This window comes from Fringilla coelebs, assembly GCF_963513975.1.
Source record: "Fringilla coelebs genome assembly, chromosome: 1".
Classification (NCBI taxonomy): Eukaryota; Metazoa; Chordata; class Aves; order Passeriformes; family Fringillidae; genus Fringilla; species Fringilla coelebs.
This window is the reverse complement of record NC_140028.1, coordinates 28,319,515-28,340,628: the sequence shown is the minus strand read 5'-3', so window position 1 is coordinate 28,340,628 and position 21,114 is coordinate 28,319,515. Positions and strand designations below refer to the sequence as shown.

At 43.4% G+C, this 21,114-nt stretch overlaps 2 protein-coding genes across 2 annotated transcripts; one reads left to right on the top strand and one right to left on the bottom strand.

The window, feature by feature from the left end:
• The first annotated feature begins 414 nt into the window (after positions 1 to 414).
• On the top strand, positions 415 to 14,436 carry E2F5 (E2F transcription factor 5). The gene is made up of 9 exons (XM_084212016.1): positions 415 to 614; positions 6,615 to 6,724; positions 7,396 to 7,559; positions 8,732 to 8,773; positions 10,617 to 10,681; positions 11,580 to 11,847; positions 12,564 to 12,764; positions 13,188 to 13,232; positions 14,297 to 14,436. The coding sequence occupies exons 1-9, from the start codon at positions 489 to 491 to the stop codon at positions 14,404 to 14,406; spliced, it is 1,131 nt and encodes a 376-aa protein (XP_084068142.1). The 5' UTR covers positions 415 to 488; the 3' UTR covers positions 14,407 to 14,436.
• A 537-nt stretch (positions 14,437 to 14,973) lies between these two features.
• RBIS (ribosomal biogenesis factor) lies at positions 14,974 to 20,341 on the bottom strand. Its single transcript, XM_084212038.1, has 3 exons — positions 20,203 to 20,341; positions 16,606 to 16,722; positions 14,974 to 15,154 (listed from the first exon to the last, which is right to left on the bottom strand). The coding sequence occupies exons 1-3, from the start codon at positions 20,320 to 20,322 to the stop codon at positions 15,086 to 15,088; spliced, it is 306 nt and encodes a 101-aa protein (XP_084068164.1). The 5' UTR covers positions 20,323 to 20,341; the 3' UTR covers positions 14,974 to 15,085.
• Between the last annotated feature and the right edge of the window lie 773 nt (positions 20,342 to 21,114).

The window sequence follows — 21,114 nt, the reverse complement described above, 5'->3', positions numbered from 1 at the left end:
GGCTGGGTAAGCATCCAAAATTCCCTGTGCCCCTAGCCAGATCATCAGCTTGTCCTGTGCCTGGTCTGGGAGGTGTGAGAACACCGTCTGCAATTAATCTAAGTGTTTTTATATGAAATTCAAACGGTGAAATGAGCGACAAGGAGCTATCGAGGCGGGGACAGGCAGGCTCGTGGGACATGTCCAGCCGACTCCAGGCCTGCGTTACCATCATGGGGACGCTGAGCGAGAGCCGGGAGCGGCCGGAGCCAGCCAAACGCAACCCCTCTCTCGCAGGCCGCGGGGCCGCCCGCCTTGCTACGGCCCGAGAGGGCCGGGCCCGTCCCCAGCCCCAGCCCCAGCCCCGCGGCCGGGCCGCGCCGGTGTCCAGGCAACGGCGGCGGCGTCACTTCCTGCGGCCGCCCCTCCCGCCGCCGCCGCGCTGGGCCGGGGGCCGCGCTCCCGCTCGGGCCGTTGCGGCGGTCGCGACACGTGGCCCCGCCGGCGGCATGGCCGCGGCGGCCGAGGCGGCGGGCGGCGGCAGCAGCCGCCACGAGAAGAGCCTGGGGCTGCTGACCACCAAGTTCGTGTCGCTGCTGCAGGAGGCCAAGGACGGCGTGCTGGACCTCAAAGCGGTGCGAGGGCGGGGGGGCGGCCGGCGGCACCGGGCACGGGGCCCGCCGCGCTGCAGCCGGGGCGACGGAGCGCGGGGGCCGGGCAGGGCCGCCCGCTCCCTCCTTCCTCCCTTCCTTCTTCCCCTACTGCCCGCCCGGCGTGGTGCGGCCTCCCCCGGCCGCTGACGGGCTGTGGGTGCCCGGTGATGGCTGACAGCCGCCGCGGTCGGCTAAAACACGCGTTTCGGCTCTTTATAAAGGGGTGTAAGGGGCACCGTGTGTTAAGCTTAAGTTACTGAGAGTGGTCTTATTTACTGTGCCCTGTTCTGGCTCCTCAGTAGAAGAAAGACAGGGAGTGAGCTACTGGAGAGGGTCCAGCGGAGGGCTACAGAGGTGGTGGGGGGTCTGGAGCATCTCTTATGAGAAGAGACTGGGGGAGCTGGGGCTGTTTAGTCTGAATAGAAAACATTGAGAGCAGGTCTCATCAGAGCAGTGCGTGCCAAGAGTATGGCGCCAGACTCTTTGGTAGTGCCCAGTGACAGGATGAGGAGCAATGGCCATAAAGTAAAGCATAGAAGTTTCACCTCAACATGAGGAAGAACTTCTCTACGTTAAGGGTGGCAGAGCACTAGAACAAGCTGCCCAGGGAGGTCGTGGAGTCTCCCTCTCTGAAGACATTCAGAACCCACCTGGATGACTTCCTGTGCACCTGCTCCGGGAGACCCTGCCTTGGTGGGCGTTGGACTAAATCATTTCCAGAGGTCCCTTCCTGCCCTAGTAATTCTGTAATTTTTTTTTTTTTTACTTCCCTATGTTGCTCCCTGCACTGACTCAGTGTATGTGCTGCTGTTTAAAGCTGTTTCTTGCCCACCCCCCTCCTTTAAGCAAGAGAAAACATGTTGAAAAACAGACCATTGCCATCTTATGCTTTCAGTTATGTGTGAATGAAAGAATCTGAATGAATTGGCATAGGAGTGACAAATCATTGTCACCCAGCTCTGCAGCCAGCCTGCTGCCTCCAAGGCATGTGTTGGGCTGCAGCAGCTAGAGCCTCTCTAGTGATGCCCTGGGACCTTGGCGGGCTCCTGGTGCCAGGAGGTCACTGTGTTGCAGGATCCTTGCCATTGTGTCCTGCCAGCTCTCTGGAGGGTGCTGCAGCTCTGGCCCAGGAGCTCTGGCCCTCTGGGCTGTCGAGTGTACAGTGCATTGAGGCAAAGGTATGTTAAGCTAAGTGGTAAAGGTGGTCAGTGAACAGCTGAGGTGTTCGGCAAAGTGCATCAAGAGGCTGGCTTGGTGCTCTGCTTGAAGTCCTTTCTGGAAAACTGACCTATTTTTTGATTACTCTTAATAGGCCCCAGGAGGTGAGTGGTGTTCTCTGAGCATTCCTGTTCAGAATGGATGCACTTTGATGATGTTACTCTGGCTAATGAAACCTGAGGGTGAACAGGGAAGGACACTGATAGGTTTTATATTCCTCATTTAGTTATGCTGTGGTCTGGACAAGTTGATGAGCTGCTTACTATTAGTTGTCTCTCTATCTAGCAAAACAGAATGAAGATGTCTAGATTTTTGGGATTGTTGTGCAGCTTCCTTTAGTGTCTGTCACATCCTGAGAGATGTTTCAGGTCAATCTGAGAGGCAAAACATACTCAGTTTGAAAGACATCAGACCCAAAAGCTTGGCTTTAAGTGCTAAAGAGGATTGACTTGAACAATAAAGTTGGGCTGTGTAGTGGGATGGAGCAATGTTTCTTGTTCTCTTTAGTGAGAAATGTACCTTCTCAGAGGGAATAAAAGGGTTGATAGCCACAGAAGAGTTTAGTGGGCATTGCAGCCAATCACAGGCATTTCTGCTCAAGACCTATTGGAGACTGGTTTCTGAATTACAGGTTACAATTTGTTGAAAGTAAATACTAATTGCAGTGCATAAACTGTTGGTACTTTCATAAGCAGTGAGTCAGAACTTACATTTCTGAAACTGGTTTTCTCCTAAATAAGCCATATATCTAAGGAAAAATGAAGACCAGTTTGTGTGTCTGTGTTAAACCAGTGTGCTCAGCAAACTGAAGAATAGGACAGCCTTGAAATGGAACAGCATTCCAAGAAATGATTCGTGCAGTGTACACCTTTAAGTGTCTCCCTGCTGACTAGTATTGACTGTCTGATGTTGTGCTTCTGATTGATATTTCTGTAGCAAAACCAGAACTAGAAAGAAAATAAAATTTGAAAACAGGTGGATTTCCAGCTTTGTGATTTAGCAATTGAGAAGGAAAATCTGTTCTATGGGACATTTTCTGGTGATCTTTAATACCTCTATAATTATAGTTTAGCAGGGTGTAAGAGGAAGCTGTGAAAATGTTTTAGTGCTGGACGCTGGTAACATCTGAGAAACTGTGGGAATTGAAGTGAGAATTTTCTTCACTTGAAATTTGAATTTTGTATTTACTTTAAAATCCAACAGCGATTCTAAAATAATGATATACTTTTCATGGAATAGCCCTACATAAAGAAATCTAGTTATGAAATTAAGTTTAAAACACTAAGGGATGATGTAGAAGGGAAAGAAGACTAAATTTCTATCTGCAGCAGATAGAAATTGAGTCCCATGAATTGCAGGGAAGAGAGAAAAAGAGAGCAAAGATGAGTGAATAAGGGATAAGCCTGAATGGATGCTGTTCATAGTGTACAATACTTGTGCCCTGATTTCTCAAGTGGGCTTCTTTCCTAGCAGAATAGCATCCCTGCTCTAATGATGGTTAAATGGTGTTTCTGATCATCAGTGCAAAACATGAGATATTCTGAAATCTACTTGTCTAAGAAGTGTACTGGTCAGGAGCAAACAACTGCTTTACACTTGCTGTACTGCACAGAAGAAGGAAGAGCCTGTCTATTTGATTTCAAGTTCCCTTAGTGTTTATGTTGCAATGACATTCAGTACTTCTACATGCAATTTGGCAAGAGCGCCATTCAATTTAAAACTCTCACCAAACTGTTGACAGCCCTCTTGGGGAGAAAATGTTGTCATGTGGTACAGGCAGGGTTCAGAAGGTGCAGGACCTCTTTCCTTTGACAGACACATGGAGAGAGCAAGCAGGCAGTGCTGGCCTTTGTGCTTTAAGGTTCTCAGTAATGGCACTGCCGTGGTGGTCTATCGAGCTCCTCCTCTCTCTAGGGCTAATGAAGCTGATGATTTCTGCTGCCTTTTGTCAGCTCCCAGGGAGCAAATAAGTTGACGGGGGGCTACAAGCTCTCAGTTTTCCTTTTCCTGGCCTTTCTTCCTTATTTCTAGTCATGTGTGCCTGCCTGCAGCTGAACCTGTGCTGTACAGTTTGTTTTCTGTATTCCAGGAGCTGCACAATTGGAATGTATGCAGAACCATAGCTGTGTGCTTAGATACTCTATTCCAGCTCTGAACCTGTCTATGCACTCATGAGTACTTGGCTTGAATACATACTTAATCAAAGCATGAGGAGATACTAGGAGCTATAATGATACAGTTCAGCAGCTTTACATTAGAAGGATTTTATAAAAGAGCTCTGAATGTGGAAGCTATGTCCACCCATGTTAGCAGGGCCATTGTTACAGATGTCCCTTTCTTAACACAGGCTAAGAGCTGAGTTTTAAGTGGTTTTGACAACAGATTTGTGTCAGGAAGCTCTGAATTACTTAAATTATTAGTGAATTGTTTATGTGGAGGACTGAAGTTAATTTCTGATCCATGTACCTGGCAGAAGGTATCACACTGATAACTGCTGGAATGTCAGGGAGGAACTTCTCAATTGCTTTTTAAAATACCTGTGAAATTTTTAATAGATAATCAGATTACAAGGTCTGTACCAGAAAGCTAGTGAAAGTCTGGATTAAACTTCTCAGTTTGGGAACTGGCCCCAGCTTGTGTTGGAACTCTTGTAAGTAGCTGAATTTCATAGAAGTGATTGAATTGTATACAGGGATAGTCAAGTCAAATACCTTTGTAACTGTGCTGTTCATTTTCCTATGAAATGAGCCCATGTCCTGGGGATCTGGAGCTGGTAGTGGTGAATGCTGCTGGTGTTCATGGGAGCTGTGCTTTGGGCATACAAAATGCAATGGCATTTAGAGTGGAACAATTACTTCAACTTTGAAACATTTTGAAACATTTGAAATTGGACACTCAGAAATGACTTTTTTTTTTCTTTAAATTTCTTAAGCTTTGGTTTCATAGCTCCAGATTTGTACATTGGTATCTTTTGCTACCAGTACAGTTCAAAAATACATTAAGATTAGTAAAGCATTTATATTTTGTAGACAGGCCTTTGGGAAGATTTCAAGAGGTAATGAAATCTGTCTCCAGAGTAGTTTCTTCATTGTTCAAGCCATGAGTATTTTACTAAGTCCTAGGTAAATATGTGGAGCAGTGGGGAAAAAAGAAGGAAGTTGAATAGCATCTAAGTGTGTGCTGTCCATTCCTTGCACTGAATAATGTAAGCAGTCTCTAGAATAACTGAAGGCTGTGAGATGTATGGGGTGCTGTTTCAGCATTGTGCAAATGGCATCAATTCTGTCACTTGCTAGATTTTTAGGGTTCTCTTGCAGTTCTTGGAAGCAGTGTGTACGTATGCAGCAGAAATAGCAGATTAGGATAGCAGGTGCATACCTACTGAAACAAGTAATCAAAGAGCTTGCTTCCTTGGCGAGAACTAAACTGCACTTTATATGTATTTGCATGCATCTTGTTTTGTTAGTTAAGAAAATGTTTTAAAAGACTCATACAGAAGACCATACAAAATATAAATGCTGCTAATGGTGTCAGTGGAAACAGTGTTTAGTGGGTACATCACTGTCAAAGAAAAAGAGCGGTGTTTATACTTCATGGCTATAAGAGTATTTTTTATAATCTCTGTTCTTTCTTTTTATCCTTTCAACTTTATTTCAGTAGCAAAAGGTAGTTGTACTATTAAGCAAAAAAATTTGGTTTTCCTTCCAGGTTATGGTTGTCTCAAGCTGTACCTTTCATTGCTTATAAAAAGCATACATTTAATAGATTGTTGAACAAACTGAAATAAATCATTATGTTCCTGTAGTAGAAATTATTTGTGGTTTTGCATTGGTTCAAATTCAGAAGTCTTTGCCTATGCTTCTCTTTATTTTTCTTCTATTTGTTTAATAAATACAATCCTATGTAATCATTGTATTTAAGTGTCCTGACTAACTACAGAGTCAGACTCCTCTGTGCTTTCCCTTCTTTTAGTGAATATTCTTTGAACTTGAGCTGCTTTTCAGGTGTGGAAGGCATGAGTAGCTCATTTGCTTATTTTATCTTAACTCTTTGCATCAGTTACACAAAAGTCACCATGGAGAGAAAGAAGTAAGGCACAAAGTGGTTGCCTCTGCCTGATGCTGCTTTGCTCAGAGGGGCGAGGTGTGGCAGCCCCCAGCAGTGTCAGCAGCAACATCCCTGGCAGCTGTTCCAGGGTGTTCAGTGTGACAGATCGAGTGAGCCCTTGTGCCCTGCAAGGGGCATTTGTGCAGGGACAACGCTGGCCTGAGATACTGCAGCTCTCCTGCAGCCACCTTGTGAAATTACAGCCCTGTTCTGTATCCTAGCACCACTGAATCCAAACAAAGGCTGTAATACCTCGAGTGTCAGTGGAAGGAATGATAAACTTACTATGTCCTTCAAGCTTCAGAGGCTTGCCCCGCTGCAAGGTCTCACTGCCTGCCTTCCATACCTTTTCCTGCCCTCCAGAAAGAGCATGACAAGCTCCTCCATGCAGTTGAACATGCTCCAGATACCAACCATGGTCTTTGCAACCCCTATGAGCTCCTTCTTCTGTTAGGGGATAGCCTGTTGGCCTTCAGCCAGGGGACTGCCTCCTGTGCTTTGCAGCACTGCCTGCAGGTGCTGAACTTCAGAATTCATGGTGGTATTGGGCTCTTGTAGACTGGAACCTTCTCCTTTCGAAGTTAGGTTAGGTGGCATTTTTCCAAGGGAGTGGCTTTCCCTCAGCATGCAAGTTGCTGATAGGTGTTCTCTCAACAGGCTGCTGATACGCTGGCTGTGAGGCAGAAGAGAAGGATCTATGATATCACCAATGTTCTGGAGGGGATTGATCTCATTGAGAAGAAGTCAAAAAACAGCATTCAGTGGAAGTAAGTTATGTCAGTTCTGCAAAATTTCACATGCTTAAGAGCAACAAAAATTGCCTCTTTCTACTTCTGACTAGATATGACACCATAAAATTAACATTGTGCTAATCAATGAGCAATGGGATATTGTTGAAGTACAATAAAGTTGCAAATGAACTGTATTTGTTTTCCCTTTAACTTTTGTCTGTGATATATAAAATCAAATTTAAAGCACACAGAAGAGAATTTTTCAGAAAACTTCGAGAGCTATTTTATAACTAGCACCTGTAGTTGAAAAATTCACCCTGAATGAATCTGGGAGGGCTTTTAGGACACACTGTCTCTACCTACCTGCCTTACCACATTCTGTGCCTATTTTCTCTTAGGTCTTTGAAGGTAAAAGCTCAAGATAAGAATTCTAGGGGAAGGAGCTAGGGCCTGCAAAACAGTTCCGACATAGCAAAAAAAAGCGTTGCAAAAGAAGATAGATTTTTGTAAAGGGAATTCTAAATTTGATCTGAATTTAAGAATTTTCATTTTCCTGTCAAAACACTTCTGAGAGGCTAAATGCTCATTTCCTTGATATTGAATATTAGTAGATTTTCCAAATGTTGAAAATAGTGTTAAGAAATTATTGTTGGATGTTTGCTTTAGATTTTTACTTGTGGTTTCATGAACCCTTATACCTTTTTAAGAGGAGTAGGTGCTGGCTGCAATACAAAAGAAGTCATAGACAGGCTGAGGTATCTGGAAGCTGAAATTGAAGATTTAGAGCTAAAAGAAAAAGAATTGGATCAGCAGAAATTGTGGCTTCAGCAAAGTATCAAGAACGTCATGGATGATTCTACAAACCACCAATATCCTTTTAAATTAATTGTGTGCATTTTGGAATTAGAATTAAAGCAACAGTTAAAGTGTGGGTAATGGATAAAGCATGATGTAACTCATTTAGCAAAGTAAGGCAAATATTTTTTCAGGTTTTGCTTCAACAAAAGAAGATATAAATCTTATTTACATGACTTTTTAACTTCCACAACTGTGATTGGTAACATGAAAATAATTTAGCGCATATATATATGTGTGTACAGCAGTAACTATTAAGTCAATAGCATAACCCTAGTGTCTTACTTGAAATTAGTGATAATGCTTTTCAGAACTTATAAATTTATATTTTGTTACCAGTGCTTTACATTAATCTTTTTTGTTGCTTCATTCTTTTGAAAAGATTAAGCCATCACTGGAGTTAACAAAGTTCTGAAGCTTGTTGGGTTTCAAACTGGGAAAAAACATCCTGTATATAAATACCAAAGAGTTGCAGCTGCATTGCTTGTAAGCATGTGTCTAGCTGTCTTGCAAAACAGACACCTGAGAATGGGAGCAGTAAAGTGCCCTTCCTATCTATAATACTACTTATGACTACTTAAAAATTACTGGAGTTTCTGCTCAGAAACTGTGTCTGTAAAATGGATTTTGTAGCAAAGGAGACTGATGTTAGGAAAAACTTTTGGTAGAGCTAGCACTGGAATTGATCTCCCAGGGAAGTGGTAGAATATCTGTCACTGGAGGTTTTGCAGAAAAGACAAACATCTGTCTGGAATGTCTGAATAGTGGATTGATCCTACCTTGAGGCAGAGGAATGGGATGGAAGATGAATTCTGAAGCAGTATTTTTGTGTGATTCTCGGAAATGCTGATTCATACCTGAATTCTGTATTGTCAAATTAGCAAGGTAAATGGTATTCTTCAAAACAAGATTTTATCTGTTCTTCTTTTTTAGAAGAATCTCTTCTCGTTCAAGCTACACAACTATTTTTCTTTCTGTATTTTATTTGCTTATACAGGCATTTTCTTTAAAACACAGAACTCTTGTTATTTGTAATGAGCCATTCTGAAAGTCAAAAATAATGCCTTGATTACACCTCTTAACAATAATAACATTATAGTTTAGGCTCAGTTTGGACAAACTTCTGAAGGGCAGGAAATACTAGTTTTATATTGTTTTAAGAAAAATGTTCCTTGACATAAATTACATTTTCATATGTCACCCATGAAGATATTTGCAACTGCTTCAATGGTAAGTTGCTGCTCGGCTGTATGTCTAAAGTGAATGATTTCTTGAAATCACTTGATTTCTTGAAACTTGCTAACTAACCTGTTTTTTTCCTGCAAGTATTTTGAATTAAGAAGTACTCAGTAGTGATCATTACTAAGTAGAGGTCTCATAATGTTCATGGCTACCAAGTTCTGGCATTTTCGAATTGTAGTCATAGATTGTATAGAATGGAAGCTCAGCTGGAGTCCTGGTTTTTGGTTTCTTTTTTGGTATTCATACTTTTCAGCAGCTTGCCATGGGCCATTAATGGAACCAGAGACAAGACTTATTGGTCCAACCCTCCAGAAGAACCAGGAAGATCTAAATTTTGCATCATTTTCTGGTGGCAACTGTGGCTAGACAGAGCTTGTGATGCTGTATAAATGGAGCCAGCAGAAGGTCAATGATGGGGCATTGCTACTAAATCTAAAGGATTCCTCCTGTACAGGTGGTTGGAAGAAATTGCTGGGAAGTGCTGGCAGAGGTTACTTTACTTGACATCATCTCCTGATCCTGGGGCACCCAAGGGAAGATTGTTGTTCAGCACTCAGCTAGGCTCAAAACTATCTTTTCTTTGCCACAAGGAAGACTTTTTTTTAATAAAAACGCAAGATTAGAAAACAACTGCAATAAAAACACAAGATTAGAAAACTACTGCAGGATTTAACAAAAATGGGCCCTTACTGAAAAGAGGTTTGTCATTACAAAACATGGAGACAGCTGGCACTGTGCTCACATAGTACTTCACCTAAGTGTTTCTAAGGAGGCAGAGAAAAAAACGTTACTCCAGATTAGTTATGAACAAAGAGGAAATCATGTGCAGGTAAGCAGGTAACCTGCAGTATTGTGCCTGTGCTGTGCATGTAAACGTGGTCCCCTGATTTTAACCAACACATTTTCATGTGCATAGTAAGCCACAGATGAATGTGACAGACAGCTGTTCCATCCCAGTTGTATGTGCTGTGGATACTTGCCATGAGCTTAGATACTTAGAAATGCTGGCACCGAAGATGAACATTAACACCTCTTCTTCCTTCTGTTAAATCTCTGTAGTATCACCGGTCACCAAAATCATAAAGTGAGCTAGACCAGAGAGCTGGTTTAACTGAAGTCATATGAGGAGTGGCTGAGGGAGCTGGGGTTGTTTAGCCTGGAGAAAAGGAGGTTCAAGGCAGACCTTATCACTGTCTACAAGTACCTGAAAGGAGGCTGTAGGCAGGTGGGAGTCAATCTCTTCTCCTAGGCAACCAGTGACAGGACAAAAGGACATGGCCTCAAGCTGCACCAGGGAGGTTCAGGTTGGACATGAGGAAACATTTTTTCAAGAAAGGCTGATTAAGCATTGGATCAGGCTACCTAGGAAGGTGGGGGAGGCACTATCCATGGAGGTATTCAAGGAGCAACTGGACATGACAGTGCTGTGGTCTAGTTGACAAGGTGGTGATCAGACAAAGGTTGGACTCAATGATCTTGGAGGTCTTTTCCAACCTAAATGATTCTTTGATTCTGTGAAAAAAGGAACTAGTTAAATATTTTCACCTTATATATATAACTAGCAGACAAATGGGTAAAGAACATGGTAAACCTTGTACTGTTGTGAGAAAAGGTTTTTGCAACTATGATCTTAGTATAGGAATTCTGTGATTTATACCATGCAGTATACTTGGATCTTAGAGGGACTGCACATGTCCTACCACAAGTTTATATATGCTAAATTACACAGCACTTCCAAGTGACCTTAGAGAATTTCCAGATCTCAGTGGATACTATACAAGTCTTAAGAAAAATACACTTAACATTTTCTTAAAAATTGCTGTTTAACCAGGAGATACACTTCTAGCAATTCAAGCACCTTGTGGTACACAATTAGAAGTACCTAGACCTGAAATGGTATGTACTGGTTTCTTGTTTACCTAAGTGTTCTAGAACAATAGTGGCAAAGAAGAGCTGTTTCAGAACAGAGGATTTATCTCTATCCATGTACAAGAGGAGGAGAGAAAGGATTAAGACTGTTTCAGTTGAGAAGAGGGAGGCCAGACCAAAAAAAAGTAGGTTTTGTACACTTTGACTAATGAAACCCTGCCTTCTATTAAAACAAAAATAAAAAGTGGGTTTCTTATTCTCTCTTGCTTTTATAATGTTGCAGCTTTCAAAATAATGCATAGCTGTTATGAATTCTCTTGAGAACTCAGTGACTTATGTGTCAAGTTTCTCTGAATATTGGTAAGATGGATCTCTTATGGAAAAGCCTTTTAGATAGTTTTAATGTAATTTAGATTTAGTCTCATAGTACTAGACTGGATAGAGAAACAGACTGCAATCTCACTTCAGTCAAAAGGATTAAATTGGCAAGATTAAAGTAGGAGACCAAATTATTTACTTCTGTCCATCTTTAACTTTTTGTTGTTGTTGTTGTTGCAGCGCTTGATTTTCAAATAGTTTTGCATAGTTGGGAGGGAGCATGGTATGAAGCATGATAGCCACTGTGCTTATAGAACGCTGAAATTCACCTGAGAAGTTTCACAAGCTATTTTTAGTGAGGCTAAACACAGTCTAATATCAGTAAAAGCATCCAAGGCTAGAGCCATGAAGCTGATCAGTGGTACTGTCTCTGTCCATCTCTGCTGAATTGGTTCAGGCAATGGTAAGGCTCTCTGCAAGACAGCTGTGATGTTGGATTTTGGTTTTTTTTTCTTTTTGTTGAGGACTAAAGATCTTAGTCTTCATCACTTTGTAGAGTTCCAAGTTTTCAAGGAACAGTAACTTTCACAATACACCATCTTTACAGGGACAGAATGGACAGAAGAAATACCAGATCAATCTTAAAAGTAGTTCAGGACCTATCCACGTACTGCTTATAAACAAAGAATCCAGCTCCTCCAAGCCCACGGTGTTTCCAGTTCCTCCACCTGATGACCTTGCACAGCCCCCATCTCAGCCTGCAGCTCCAGCAACTCCACTTAAACCAGCTGCAGCTCCTCCAAATCCCCCAGAACAATGTGACCCGAACCAAGGACAGGAGCTACCGCCAACAGCAGCTGTGGACACACCTTCAGGTGGATCCTGGGGTTTTCCTACCTCTGGTGGGTGGGGGAGGAAGGCAGCTGGAGGGAAAGAAGAAACTGTTAAGAAAGGCGGTAGACAAAGGAAAGATCAAGAATTTGCATAGGGTAGCAGCTGTCCATTAAAAAAATACTCCAGGGCCTTAGTAACAGCTCTCAGGAGGTTACAGACCTCTTCCTCTTCTGTCTGGTGAAACAGATGCTTCCCTCACATTTTACCATCTTACACTGAACAGGTTTTGGATGTAATCCTGTTAATTATTCTGAGGTGCTTCTCCAGAATGCATTATGGAGCAAAATTGCAAACCTCTTGACGGAGGAGGATATGATTTGAACGCGTACCTTTTAATGAGATTGATAATGCAGGCACCAGTTCCAGCTATTGTACCACAAGGTCGCTTACCTTCTTCCACATAGCCACAGTAAGAGGCTGCCTGAATATCAGGTACTTTTTTCATAGTAATAGTAAATTAATAGGTAATAGGAAAAGATTTAAGAAAATGATGTATTACAACTGCATTCCTGAGGGGTCCCGATTACCTTCACTGACCTTTAATTAACTGACAATTAAATTGTGACTGTGGAAGGGGAAGACTCCTCTCACCTGATCCCAGACATTGGCCGTGTTGTCCCTCAAAAGACCAAGGGGCAGGTGCTGTGTGTTCTGTTTCACTGTAGCAGACTTGTAATGCGTCTTTCTGTCCCTGTAGATGGCAGCGCCCAGCAGGACAGCGCAGCCCCCGCAGCCCCTTACTCCAGCCTTCCAGAGCCAGAGCTCTATCCCAGCCTGTCTGGAGACAGTGCCCAAGCCTCAGCCAGCTCCAGTGACTACCAGAGCTTGCTGCCTCTAGATGTCAACTGCATTCTCAAGCCAAACTCATTTGATATTGCAAAGATGGAGGAGCCTGCAGGTAGGAAGCAGTAGTTCCTATTTAAATATTTCACTGGTTCCCTGAGCCCTTCTTTGTGACCAAATTACCAGTGAGTTACAAGAGAAAAAAACAGGTCTCTGTTTATCTTCTAATGGAGCCACTGAGGAGCATACTAATTTTGAGCAAATGAGTTTTTCCTTGCCACCAAATAAGCCTCCTGGTGTGTATAGCTCTTGGGTTTTAAAGAGATAAGTGGGAAAAATGTATTGGGGGGAAAAACTGAGGGATACAAAGATAAGTATATATTACATGTACATGGAATACTATCTCTGCAGCTCCTACACTGCACAAGCCATAGTGTACTTGTTAATTCAGTGTTTTAATGCAAAGAATGTGTTGACTGCTATAAACACGTATTAAAAAACCCCACATACATAAAGCATGTGATCTTTTCTTTCACAGGAAATATCAGTGGAGATATTATTGATGAACTCATGTCTTCTGATGGTAAGTATTTAGCATCTTTTCTAATAATCACAAGTAGCAGCATGGTTTTTGTGTGAACAGCACTGAGAAGGCATCTGTTAAATCTGATGCCAAGAGTCAGTATGAAACTACTTCTTTCCCGTGTTGCCTCCTCTGTCACTCTTGTCTTTGCTCCCTTTTCTATTCCCTGCAACAGTTTTATTTAACAGACAAAATAGGAAAACCTTAATCCAACGAGCACTTACCTGCATGAATAACCCACCAGTACTTAATTTAGGGAAAAAGAAAGAACAAGCTGATGACTAGTGTGCTGCCTTAAAATATAAACCTGGTTTAATTCTATTCTGCCTAAGGCTTTGTGCAGGTGCTTCGAATAAGTATTTCAGAGTATAGTTCTGGATGCAGACTGATAGATGTCCATCTGTGGTACAGAACAAGTGTAACCCATTTCTTTTCCTGCATGTCTTTGGCCATATGAGTGCAGCACTGAACCACAGCTACTAGAGAATTCATGTGCTCCCTACCTCTCTGCCCATCTCACTGAGGTGGCAGGCAAGGAGGTGAACTCAGCTTACTTTGTTCCTTTTGCCCTCTATTCTGTAAGGCCTGTAATAATATCTGCCCCTCAAGCAGACCACTTCAGGGCTCATCCAGAAAGAGATGTGGTTGTAAGATCCAAGGGGCAAGATGGGATTCTGTGAACGTGCCAGTATGTGATTAACATGGATACAGCCTCTGCTTCTACAGCAGGGATATAGATAAAGGAATATAAATATAAATTATGGCTTTCTGGTTAAAGTTTTCAAAAGCTGCTCAGTAACTCCATTGCTGCAGAAGAAATTAAATCCATATTCCACAGCTATCACTCCACTTCAGCGAACTGACTTAAAATATCAAGCAATACATCCCTTACTGCCTTAGTTTGAATGCAGTAGAGGTTTTCATGGTATGTATCTCAGGGAGCTTGTCAGATTATCAAGACTATTTTAATTATTAAGACTAACCCTTATGACAAACATACTGAAATATGATAGGGCTGATTTTCCAAGTGTTTTAATTAAAACTAAACTGTTCCTGCTTTACAGTTTTTCCTCTCTTACGACTCTCTCCTACTCCCGGAGATGACTACAACTTTAACCTGGATGATAATGAAGGAGTCTGTGATCTCTTTGATGTGCAGATACTAAATTATTAGATATTATGTCAACCAGACTACTTATCTACCTCTAACTGTAACAATCTAGACTTCTTCATAACCTAAGTATTTGAATAATGAATGTATAACTTCTTAGTTCACTGACTCTGGGAGTATATTTCCTTTTGCTTCCTTTAACTACTTCACAAAACAAATTCAAGAACAAGAAAAAAAGGGCTCTTATCAAAAATTCTGGCACTTTTTCACCTGAGTGTTTTTCTGTCTAAGCCAATTGTTTGGAGCTTTCTTTAGTAAGAAAAGTTAAAATACTTTATAGCCTTTTGATCATTAAAAAAAAAAATGATTAGTCTTCTTGCTCACAGTTAACAGCATTTTCTTTGAAGCTTTACTGCCAAGAAGCTTTGTATTTTTTAACTTTTCAAACAATTTTGAAGCTTTCACTGCCAAGTTAAAAAGTGAAGGATATCAACATGAGTTATGCTAAACTGTTTCAGTGAACCAATTTTGTGAAGTGCCTTCTGTTTTAGCACTTTAAGTTTCTCACACTGACTTCTGACATTCCACTTTCCTAGATGATAGGAAAGGCCTGTTTGTAGTTTGTATTGAAGTGTGCCAATACTTGTATATTAACAAGATTTTTTTAATAAAATTGTGCAAACAAAGCCATTCGTATTTGTTGTCTTTCATTTCTTGCAACCCCTTCATTGTCCATTTTGCATTACAACTGAGATAACAGGCTCGTGGCAGCATCCACGTTTGCTGGTTCCTCTTCCAGATTTGTGGAAACCTGGAAAAAAAAAGAGTTTCAGTTTAAAGCAGAAAACAATTTCTTTTTATTCTGCTTGGAAAACAAAAACCCAAGCTAAATAAATATCCATTGGCCAGAAGACTAATTTGACTTTTATATATTTAATTTCAGCTAATTTTGCAGTTATACTTCAATAATTTGGGGGGATTGCAGGATACACTGAAGTTGAGACATAAGGAGAAAATGCTTTGTACTTTGGGAGCATTGTACCAGTAACACACATGGCCCAAATGAGACAGGTTCAACTTTTAGTTCACAACTGTTCTCAACAACACTTCTGCAACTTTGGAGAAAATACTATTACAGCCTGAGTGGTGTAGAGCCCTACTAGCTCAGGAGCAGTAGTATAGTCTGAATTCTTGGAGGAATAAATAATAAGCCAGCAGGTACAGGACCACCGTCTCCAACTGCCTTGAAATCCTGGCTTGGCTTTATCCTGTGCTGGCAGCACTGTCACTTATGTTTCATTTTTCCCTCAGCCTCTCATTAAGGTATTTGACACTTGTTTAGTTGCTACCAGCTGTACAGAAACTTGATCACCTCAGGCATACTGACAACTCATGTCCACTTCTCCAAACTCCACCTCCCCCCAGCAGCAGGATGGATTCACTGGCATCTCATCCTCAATGACTGCTTTCTCTCCCTGAAACTGTGCCCGGAGCATCAGTCAGCAGAAAGAGTTTATATGGAGGAATTTTTCAGGAATTAAACTTTTATGAATTAATTCTTGTGCAAGACTGCACGTTGGCCTGCATTAAAAAAAACCAAAGTAGACAAAGGCAAGAGAAATACTGTCTTGTACCCCAAGTGCTGCTGGCAAATCCTCTACTACAGAAATTGCTGCTTCAGGTGTTGGTCCTTCTGATGAGGTAATACAAAGGCTTAGGAATCCGTTAGAAAGAGAGGCAGAACTGTTTGTTTCAAAACACTGTCAGGAGCTTCAGATAGGAACAGCCAGGTTCATCCTCTCTCTCTAATCATGCAGAGATACAAGTTTCAAATCAAGGGACAACTTAAAAAAACAATTAGAAATCAGCTAGAATGTAATTTAAAAATATGCTTTTGAAACATGTTTCAGCATGGCTACCACCCTCTTCTCTCTCTACTTCAGTAGTTATATAGAATTTGAACATGCCAACTAGGTTTCGGCATTACCACAAAAATGAAATTCATAAAACTAGGATTCTAGCTTTAAATCAACTGTATGAATCCACAGATTCACAGAATATTCTTAAGTGGAAGGGACCCACAAGGATCATCAAGTCCAACTCTTAAGTAAATGGCCATTAAAAGGGTTGAACTCAGCACCTTGGTATTACCAGCACCACTCTGACCAGCTGAGCTAATTGCCTGCAGCCTAAGACACATAATAATGCTTTAAACACACACATTCTTTTCATTCTCCTCAGATTTTTACAAAGGGAAATTACCTGCTGAGTGTTCTGAGGTTCTGCTGTGGTACCTTTTGATAGCTGCCGGATTTCTTTCTGAACTTCAGCAAATGCTTTATTTATTGTGCTAACTTTTTCAGCATTTTTAATGTTTATCTGGGAGAAAAAAAAATGCACATATTGGTATTTTTAACAAAAATTCCACTGATGTGAAACTGCCCCATTTTTGTGCAATTATTATGCAGCCAGTGTTACTTGCTTTTCAGTATGTTTTACCTGTAACTTCATTAGGTCATCTAGCTGTTTACAAATAAATTCAAAATTAAGAGTTAAACTTGCTCTACTGGAATGGGAGCTCATAGTGATCCAGGAAGAGAACACAGAGAAAACAAAAGTCAGGCTTCATAGGCCCTGCTACACCACCCTCAGCTCCTCTTATCTGGAATGAAGTCCCAGGAAGGGTTCCTTCCTTCCTTTCTCTGGTGAACTGACCCTAGCTGGATGTCAGATGCCCACCAAAGCCACTCCATCGCTGCCTTCTCCAGCTGGACAAGGGACAGGAAATATAATGAAAAGCTCATGGGATAAGGGCAGAAAGAGATCACTCCCCAGCTGCCATCATGGGCAGAACAGACTCAACTGAACTTGGGGAAAATTAATTTAATTTGTTGTCAAACAAATGCTGCAGAGGAATCTCAGCTCAGACACCTGGAGCACCTCTTCCCCCTCCTTCTGCACTACCTTGTTGTTTGCAGGGCTGTTTATTTAAAAAATTCTCACTCTTCTGTTCTGACTGCTGTTGGTGGTATGCTTCTTAACTACATCTTCCCAGAGGCACTGCCAGTACCTGATGGGCTCTGCCTTGACCAGCAACATATCCAGGCTGAAGCCAGCTGGCACTGGCCATTTCAGACATAAGGGAAGCTTCTGGCAGCTTTTTAGAGAAGCCACGCCGGTACTCCCTCAAACCAAATACAATTTCTAAATGATTTTACTATGTTGAATTTCTTCCAGTAGCTTACCTTTCATCATCACACCTTGCATCCTAATTGGTCATACCATAGGTCTGGCCAACAACATCTACCAGGTTTTGCCACAGTATTTAAAGAAACTCTGCAGCTGTAGCAGAGTGGAATGTGTGTTTCTGTGCACCTCAGCCACTCTTTTAGCCCAAGTGTGCCTTTGTAAGTTATTTCATCAAAGATTTTCCTTTCAAAGAGGAAGTGCTAGAATATGGACATGTGCTGCACGCTGGGGACAACTGTCAGCGGTAGAGGAGCAGGGTTGGATGCAAGAGGGCATAAACACTCATCACTGCAGCAAAGTAAGATTCAGCTGATCTGACCCCTAGCACCTGCTGCTTCCAAAGTTTCTGGAACAGGATCACAGCCAGGTAATAACCTATTACATTGCAAACATTCCAGAAGCATGCTCATAGGTCTTCAGGGAACCCCAAATTTCAGCATACCTACTGCTGTTTCAAAGGCTACCCCCATAGTTCATCTCTGAGCAATTTAAACAGGTAGAAGCAAACTGTGAATGGTTACACGTATTCATTTTACTTTCAAAGCCTCCATAATTTCAGAGCACCAATACAGCAACAACAATTCCATTCTGACTGACCACAAAAAACAGTATTAAGAAAGCAGTGGCAATGAGGCTGATAGAACAGGCCTGCTCAGATGAACTCTTCAACTGGAACAGTGACTGGATAAATACAGCCCCAGCTCCCAGCTCTGATCAGAGTGGACAGACTGTTGGTAACATGATGTACAAAGACCATGTGTTCAGTTCACAGGGGTTTCAGAAGGTTCCAGTAAGTTTTAATAGTGATATCCTGAAGTACCCAGGCAGGACTCGTCCACAGAAAGAGGCTCTAGAGCTAGCACGGGTACCTACATCAAAAGTTGTCTGAACAGTTACAATGGCCTTTTAGCTATTAATGAGTAAATTTATTTTAGCGACTTTTTCTTCTGAGCATCTTCTTATACTGCTTAATGATAAGTAAATCACATTAAGCCCAAAGGCTTAATGCATTAAAGAACACAGCTTCAAACACAGAGAATAAAATTTTACTCCTAATAAGCTTTTCAAGACTATGAAACTCAGTCATTTCATGAATATGATTTTAAACCTGTTTCTCCCTTTATTATACAGAACAGTCTAGACTAAGAGGAGATGCGACGCCAGCAACATGAAATTGTTTTTTCTAACATTTGTTACATTCCTGTCTGTCCACCAGAATAATTTGTCAAGTGGAGCTTGCAGGAGAAAATCTGAAACAGCCTTTTTTTAAAAGCCATTTACTTGTGTTTCTCCAGCAGACTGCAACTGCATCAAATGGGGAAAATAAGCCACTATTTGCTTTTATAATTTTTATTATCAAATGCTTTGCTAGAGGGACAGGTGAACTCTTGCAGAACACACACCTCAGGTGGAGACAGAGTTTGAGAAGATACTATATAATGACTCACTGCTCACAACAGGAAAACTCTTGCTTGGATCATTCCCATCCCTCTTCCCCTGCACCGCTCCCTGCTCCGTGACCCACTCTCTCCCTCCTTTGGGCTGTGCTCTTCTACAGACACGAAAATAACAAAATTATTTTTGCTTTGTTTTTCTATTGCTTTAATATGTTAAACTGACTCACAGAAGCATCTACAGAGCATCAAAGCCATATAAAGGGCAAAAAAGGGGCAGAGAGGAATTAAGAGCAAAACATCCAGCAATGCACACTCCTTGTGTGCGCTGTCAGTGGGAATACAGTTCACTGTATTTCACTGACAGTTTTACTTGACAGCTGAGGCAAATAAACAGCTACTGGATCAGAAAAGGTTCCATCCTTTCTGGTTCTTCCCCACCAAAACAGTTCTCTCTACATTCATTCATTCATTCATAATTAAGTTTGTTCAACTCACCAACCCAGCACATAAAAATGCAAAATGTATTTTTAATGGCTTTTTCTGCTGATTTAGCAAGTTGAGTCACCTAGTGGGCGTAGAGTTCCTAAGCCAGAATCAAGGAGAGCTGTGGGAATGCAGCCCAGAGCCTGCCAAAGGGATCCTTTCCTGGGACGAGGAACATGATGGAAAGGAGCAGCACTTCCCCTTGCTAGTTGTGCTAACTATGCCCAGGGGTTTGGATCAAGGCATTTTGTTAACCTCTACCCTGAATTACACCCTCAGCGACGCCGTGAATGCAGTCCAGTGAACGCGAACTCGCTGAACTGTTGATGCGCCCTTTAGCATCTCATTCCCGAGGACAAGGCGCGATGCAATCAGACACTTCCCAAACGACACCCCTCAAGCGCAGCCGGATGCCCTCTGTGCCACATGCCTGCGGATCAGTCATATGAACTTCCTGTGCTTCTCTTTTTCCAGATGACACATCCACATACAAACCTAATTTTCGGGTGAAAATCGTGCACTTTGCCGTTTTGTGCCCGGACGCACACTGCCCCTAAAACAGCTCGATTTAATCACTTCCGAGCGCTTGCTGCGCCGCGCAGCGCGGTCCGAAGAGAGGGAACCCCGCCGAGCCGAGGCCTCCCGCGGGCGCCGCAGCAGGGCAGGGGCCCTCCCCGTGGCGGGGCGCTGCCGCAGCCCGGCCAGCGCCTCCTCCCGCCGCGGCACTCACCTGCTTCAGCCCGGAGGTGACGGGCCGCGCCTTGCCCTTGGCCTTGGCCTTGAGGACGCCGCTGCGGGCGATGCGGAACACGCTGCCGGCCTTGCCGGCCCCGCCGCGGCTCTTGCCCATGGCGGAGGCGCGCGGGCCAGTGACGTCACACAGCGCTGTGACTGACGCAGGGAGCCGCCAATGGCCCACAGCGCCGCGCGGGGCCGCCAGGGGGCGTGCGCCGCCTCGAGTGGGCGCTGTGGAGCCGCACCGGGGAACGGGACTGGCGGAGCGGCGCTGTCCCTGTCCCTGTCCCTGTCCCTGTCCCTGTCCCTGTCCCTGTCCCTGTCCCTTCTCGGTGCGGTCCCCGCGTCAGCCTCGGCCCCGGCCTTGCTTGCCTCTCCCGCGCCTTCGCAGCCAGCTTTTGCAGCGCGGGAAGGCTGAGAGTTCTTTAGCGCGCTCCCGCAGCGCAAGCGCTGAGTTCAAAGCCCCGCGTTGCCACCAGCGCTGTCCACGGGCAGCCCCCGGCACGCGCGGCGCTTGGATAAATTCCCATTGGGTTGTGGGAAACCCTTCTGCCTCACGGCCCCGCTTGGACTCTTCCTACGGCCTGTTCCAAAGGGAATTTGGTTTACACCTCTGGGAGAAAACCGGGAGGGAATGCAGCGGTGCGGACTTGGCTTTACTTTCGGGAGTGGCGGGGGTGACCCCAGCAATGGGCACTGCCGTCTTTCCCTGCCGCACAACTCGTGCTCTGGCGGGACGGGGGCTGGTGGAGCCACCTTCCCTCTGTTGGAGCGGGCTCTTGAGAGAGGGCATTGCGTCCCCCGGACCTCCCCGACGGTGCTGGGGGGAGGCTGGGGAGAGCTTCGGTGACGAAGGCCTTGGGGCGACAACAGGCACGGACGGGCCAGGAGGCCGGAGCGCTGCAGG

Coding starts and splice junctions, on each gene's coding strand:
- RBIS (XM_084212038.1), bottom strand. CDS start 20,322: ATGGGCAAGAGCCGCGGCGGGGCCGGCAAGGCCGGCAGCGTGTTCCGC. Junction 16,723..20,202: donor TCACCTCCGGGCTGAAGCAG/GTGAGTGCCGCG, acceptor TTTTTCTCCCAG/ATAAACATTAAAAATGCTGA. Junction 15,155..16,605: donor AACCTCAGAACACTCAGCAG/GTAATTTCCCTT, acceptor TTTTTTTTCCAG/GTTTCCACAAATCTGGAAGA.
- E2F5 (XM_084212016.1), top strand. CDS start 489: ATGGCCGCGGCGGCCGAGGCGGCGGGCGGCGGCAGCAGCCGCCACGAG. Junction 10,682..11,579: donor AAGTACCTAGACCTGAAATG/GTATGTACTGGT, acceptor CCATCTTTACAG/GGACAGAATGGACAGAAGAA. Junction 11,848..12,563: donor AGCTGTGGACACACCTTCAG/GTGGATCCTGGG, acceptor CTGTCCCTGTAG/ATGGCAGCGCCCAGCAGGAC.